We start from the raw sequence: 6,133 nt of genomic DNA, 5'->3' as shown, positions 1-6,133 counted from the left end.
ATTATCTATGCCAAAAAAAAAATTTCATGTTGTTCTCTTCATTAGAAACAAAAATTGCTTTCTGGATCCAATAAAAGATATCTCTTTCTCTATATACTCACTAATAACTTGTTTACAAATTTTCCTAATAATACAATTATCCTCAATGAAAAACTCATAAACCAAACTAATCATCTTTGTTCCTTCATTTACAAATCACAAATATAATCCTTCCCTTCTTTCTCTTGTGAAAATGAGTTTTTCAAATTTTTGGGAATGAATCAACAAAAAGGATCATCAACCTTTCTCTGATCTCTCCCCTGCATATGCTTTGTTCTGTACATAGCTAATTTTCACATTGAAGAAAATTCATATATGATCTTAAAAAGCAAGAAATTTCTATTTACTCTTGTTTATTCCTTGCTTCACCAACCAGCATTGCAACTCATCTTTGTTTTCTTATTTTATTGAAAAAATATCAACTTTTTTAACCTTACCTAATATGTAATTTGACGTTTAAAAACAATTAAATACTACCTAAAAAAAAGTGAAAATTCAACTGCAGTCGACTTCACATGAAGTTATAGCTGAAAGTGGTTAGATGATTTGACTAAATTTTCATCTAACGGCTATTAGCTATCAACTTCACGTGAAGTCTGTACTTAAGTTTTCACCCTAAAAAAAGTTATTACTTACGTGAAATTATTTTCATGTAAAGACGATAAATAAAAACTATTAGATGATATAAAATATTTGGCTAAATTATCGTCTAACAGTTCTCAACTATCATCTTGATTGACCTGTTGCAATGCTGATTTGTTATGAAACAAACTCATGGATCCAATAAAAAGAAACAATTTTGTTGATGATGATCAAGAATCCAAAGAAAAAGGAGTGATCAAAAGATCATAAGGTGCCCAAAGAGCATCCAAAGGACAAGGTCTATTAGCATCAAGCCTCACCCATGGCTTCCCTTTCCCACTCCAATGCAACAAACTCACAGGCCCAGGATGAAGATCTCTACACAAACCTCTAAAGTTGTCTCCACCAAGCCCATGCTGGTTCCACCGATGGTCCACACTTCCGATCTTCCCCGCGAAAACCAGTAAAAATGGCGGCAACGATCCAAGCTCGTAGATTCTCATCCTCTTCTGAAGCTCCATCCATTCCTCTATCTTCCTTGTGTAATCTCCTTCCCGCCATTTCTCAAGATCAATCACCATCACCCCAGTGTTGAAGTAACAAGCTTTTCGATTCGCAAACGTTAGCGAAAGCGAAGGGTTGGACCAAAACGTGGGAGTGAAGTAAGCTGTGAAGTTTGCATTGCAGTATTCCGGTGCTGCAAGAACTTGATCCTTGTTCAATGGGGTGGAGGCTAGTTTCGTAATTTCATCGACTAGTACGAGGTCGGAGTCGAGGTAGACTATCTTTTTCACGCATGTTGGGAGAATGGTTGGGAGGTAGGATCTTGCGTAGTTTAGAGAGCAATCGAGGGCAGAGCGAATTGACGTTGAAATCAGGCCAGAGACTAATTCGTCGCTGAAATCGTAGAGTTTGAATTTGAGGTATGGGAATGATTTTGAGAGTGTGGTGTGTAAGAGTGATGATGAGTTGGATTTTGTGGAAGAAACAAAATGGAAGAAGATGTTTTGTGGACATGAAGAGTGTTGAAGGACACTTAGGATTGCTGCCATGGAACCTCGTATGTATGTCTTGTCTAGTGTCATTGCAACATGAACTAGTTCATCAGAGCATATGTAGTTATTGTCTTCAATGGAGGGGCAATTTGGGGAATTGTAGAATTGAGGTGCTTCTTTGAATTGGTGTTGGAAATTGGTGTTTGTTGAGGATGTACATGGTAGCAATAATAAGAACAAGGAGAGGGTGAGAATTAGTAATGAGAGTGGTGATAATGTTGGTTGTGATTTTTTGGGATTAGAGTTCATAGTATGATGTTTTTTTGTGTGTAATTGAAATGGAAGGTTGAGAAGGGTGTGTTTTGATTTGAATATATTGATATGGGTTATGGTGATGATAATTGGAATTTCATGATTATTCAAACATGCTTATTTCATTATTCCAAAGATGCTTAAATGTCTTTGATTTATTAGTAAAAAATATTTTTTTTATATAAAAAAAAAGGAAAAGATTTTTAGAGAGAAAAGAGAGTAATGGGCTAGGCTGGCTTGGAGGGTGAGAGTGAGAGAGAGAGAGGGGAAAGTCAAGAATATATATATGGAATTGAAGAGTAGGTGGAGTTCACATATATAATATATATATATATATATAATAATAATATAATTATTTGGTCATAGAAATGTATCATTTGATGGCATTGTTTTTGTAACATTTTCTTTTCAGGTATGGGATGGGGACCCTTACCTTCTTTCTAAGGTTCTGAACTATTTAATTAAGAGAAGTGTTAGGTCCAGTAATTTTTGTGTTTTGTAATCATCAATTGGCCATCAATATTGTGAGATTATATCCAATGGTGGGAGATCACTCACTTTTTTTTTTATGGTTAAGTGCTGACTACAAAACACAAAAGTTGCTGACCCTAGACTTTTTCATTAATTAATTACCCTTCATGTGTATGTCATTTAAATATATCTATCTATGTATTGTATGGAATATGGATGGGCTATATATAATTATATATGAACTCTGAAATTAAATATACATTGGATTAAAATTATGGATGGGGAGAGAGTAAATACTAAATACTTAAATAGGGTCATCTCATCCACTTTACAAAATACAGGGTATGTAGTATGTACCTTTGTAATATAGTGTACCATGAAATAGGGAATGTATCTGAATTTATATTTATGACACAAAGATCCCACCCTTGGTTGTATCTTCATTTTTATTTCATTCTTATTTCTTTGAGACTTTCTTATAATGGAAATAATATCAAAAAAGGGTTTTGAGCTGATCTAATTTTGAACTAGGTTTAAAATAGATATAGTTATATTTTAAAATAATAAAATATATTTTTACCATCTAAAAAGTAACGGAAATGTTTGTTAACCAAAGAAAATCAGCCAAAAACAGTCATAACTTGCCTTATTTAGCATTCATTAATTGTTGCGACAATTAATTAATGCTAAATAAGGCAAGTTCTGGCTGTTTTTTTTTTCTACCTAGCATTACCCAAAAAGTAATAACTTAAATTAAATTAGTTTTTCTATAATAAATTGTTTAATTATGTTAAGTGTCCACAAAAAATCAGTTACCAATTAACTTTTATATATAAAAATATATATTTAGTATTTTATAATAAAATTTTATTACACTATTGTTTAAAATTTTAATTATTTATTTATTATAAATTTAATTATTTTATTATGATAAATTTAATTATAGTGATGGTTAATTATTTAATTAAGAAATATATAAATAGATAGTAACTGGTTAAGTGATTCAATTTTAATGTATATGGAGAATCTTTAATAATTTATTCATGTGTATAATATTATCATACAAAAGAAGACTAATAATAAGTTTAATGTTTTTTATTGGATATATAGGAACAAATTTGTTTATAAGAAGTTGAGAAATGATAAATATATCCAATAAAAAATGAGTTATTATATATCATCTTTAAATTCCAGAGGAGTAAAATCAAATGTGAAATTTTAATTATGCTCTTAATTATCACATGTTCAATATGAAGTTAGATATAAAGTAATTCTCTTCTTTCTTATAATGATTTTATCCATATTAATTAAGAAAGAGCACTTTCAATTCCCTTCATCTTGGATTAGAAATTTAGAATGGTAGAAACTACTTTATGCACAAGTAACAGTGACACAAGACTAGTAAAAAAATATTAAAAGAAAAAACCCCTAAATTTTAAGCAAGCATATTCAATTAAAACGTTGTTGTTAAGGCTATATTCACATTCGTCTAAGGCACATTGAATGTTTTTCATGCTTCATGACTTGTTCTATTTTTTTTTTAAATAATTTTAAACTATCATGCTCTAATCCGAAAACTATGTCCCAGCAACCGAATCTTCCATAAGGAGCATTTCCAAGGAAGAAAATTTCCATTAAAATAAATCCACCAAAGTATAATTATATTTAAATTTTGATTAGCTGATTATACCAACTTAAATTATTAAAATGTTACTAATATATAAAAGATATAGAAGACATTTGGAAATTGATTACAATATCAAAGTCAACATATATGTGTGCCGATGTGAAATATACATCATCACATGTAAGAAATTTATATTATTTAGTCAATATTAAATTTTAATTATTACTTCTTCACTAATTATATATAAGTGAAATAATGAAAAAGAAAACCTAATGGTAAGAATAGTATTTTTTTTTTTAAAAACAAGAAAAACTAAAGTTAATCAACCTAAACTAATATTATATATATAATATAATAGGAAGAGTTTTAGGTATATTGGAAATACTAGTGTTCCAGTTATTTTAACCGTTGATATAAATTATAAAAAATATATATAATATATATTAATTAAAATCAACGGTTAAAATAACTGAAACACCGATATTCTCAATATAGCTGATAACTTTTCTATATAATATGCTTACTAATTCTGCAGCCAATGTCAACAGTGATACTAACTATAATAATATCTCTCCTTTTAAAAATTTAAATTAATAAAAAAAAACACATAAATAAATAGTCTCTACCAATAACTTAAACTATATAAAAAGATGTTTATTTTGAGTAATAATCTAGTTTAGTTACATGAGAGACCAATACAATGGTCTATTAATATTATTTATTATTATTAATTATTATTGGCATGAGAATCAATATGACCAATTAAAACCTTGTAACCCTAAACTTATCACCCACTTAACCATCACAAGACACACACATATATATATATATATATATATATATATATATAAAAAGCAAAAAGTGAAGCCAAACACGTTGTTTGCAAGCAATTATATTTGATATTTTGAACTTTGGGTAAAAGAAAGGCATCTCACCTTTCTTGATGACATTTGACATGTTGCAACTTATTTGTTATTTACACGTACATAATTTTATATAATTATTGTGGATCTTATTCATCATTAGTGTTCACAATTTTCTCAACTTTCATAGGTTAAATCATTGATTAGATATGAAATCAAATTAAGTTATTTCAATGTTGATTCTGTTCTTCCATTCCTATATGTATGTCAATGCAAAATAATATATATGAAGTTTTTCTTTTTATATAAAAAGTTACTCCGCAAATTCAAAAATAATGTAAAAATATTTAATCTTCATAATGTTAATTAAACTTAAAATTAGACATTATTTAACAACCCACAAGCCATAATAATGTAATATGCACGATAATAATTTAATTATTTAAGCAAACTTTTCCCTTATTATTATGATAGCATAAAAATAAAAATTTATATTTAAATTAAACGATATACATGAATTAATTTGACTATTTTAAGATGACAATATTTATAAAATAAAATTATTTGATAAGATCTACACATAATAAAAAAATATATATTTATAGCGATGATTAGTAGTTCAAATTTTTTTATTCTATAAATCACCTAATTTTAGAGAAGTCAAATCTATATATGGATAGATATATTCCTTTCCTTTATTCATGCAAAAAACTAAACAATATAAATGAAAACCGAGTGAAGAAAAAGAGAAAAAAAAAAAAAAAAAAAAAAAAGAGGGGACAAGATTTTTAAGTTTTGGGGTCCCCTCACCACTCCTCTGCTCTCGAAAAATATGATTACTTTTGGCATTATATATTTGTTTGTTCTCAAAAGATATATTAAAAATTTAAATGATAATAACTTAAAGCGTTTAGTTTAGTTTTTCTTTCTTTCGTTCTTTCTTTTCTTTTTTTTATTTTTGGAAAAAAACGCGCTTAGCTAGGTTCATAGCTTGACCTCACAAACACCTCAAAAGTCATATAATTGTTGTAAGAGAATTTTGTTTATTATAGCAGTTTACAGTTGGCAACACCTTTAATATATACTCTCTCTAATCTAATTTTGGAGTGTCCACTCTATTATTGATGATTAATCTATTTGAGTTCCAATTAATAGTATTAACATAAGTTCCAAACTTAATTACCAATAAGTATATATACAAACATATTGTTGTCGGTGATATATGATCAGTCAATGTTATCAAC

At 28.3% G+C, this 6,133-nt stretch overlaps 1 protein-coding gene across 1 annotated transcript; it reads right to left on the bottom strand.

Moving 5' to 3' along the window:
• Nucleotides 1-741: 741 nt before the first annotated feature.
• On the bottom strand, nt 742-2,177 carry LOC107605725 (putative galacturonosyltransferase-like 1). Its single transcript, XM_016307694.3, has one exon. It carries the CDS (start codon nt 1,923-1,925, stop codon nt 852-854), a length of 1,074 nt encoding a protein of 357 aa, XP_016163180.1. The 5' UTR covers nt 1,926-2,177; the 3' UTR covers nt 742-851.
• Nucleotides 2,178-6,133: the final 3,956 nt, after the last annotated feature.

The sequence above is a fragment of the Arachis ipaensis genome, chromosome B6 (assembly GCF_059453495.1).
Source record: "Arachis ipaensis isolate K30076 ecotype BB chromosome B6, ASM5945349v1, whole genome shotgun sequence".
Taxonomy (NCBI): Eukaryota; Viridiplantae; Streptophyta; class Magnoliopsida; order Fabales; family Fabaceae; genus Arachis; species Arachis ipaensis.
The sequence above is the reverse complement of the archived record's forward strand: the minus strand, read 5'-3'. Positions and strand labels throughout refer to the sequence as shown.

Bases quoted from the DNA above. Each gene is read 5' to 3' on its own strand.
- LOC107605725 (XM_016307694.3), bottom strand. From the start codon at position 1,925: ATGAACTCTAATCCCAAAAAATCACAACCAACATTATCACCACTCTCA.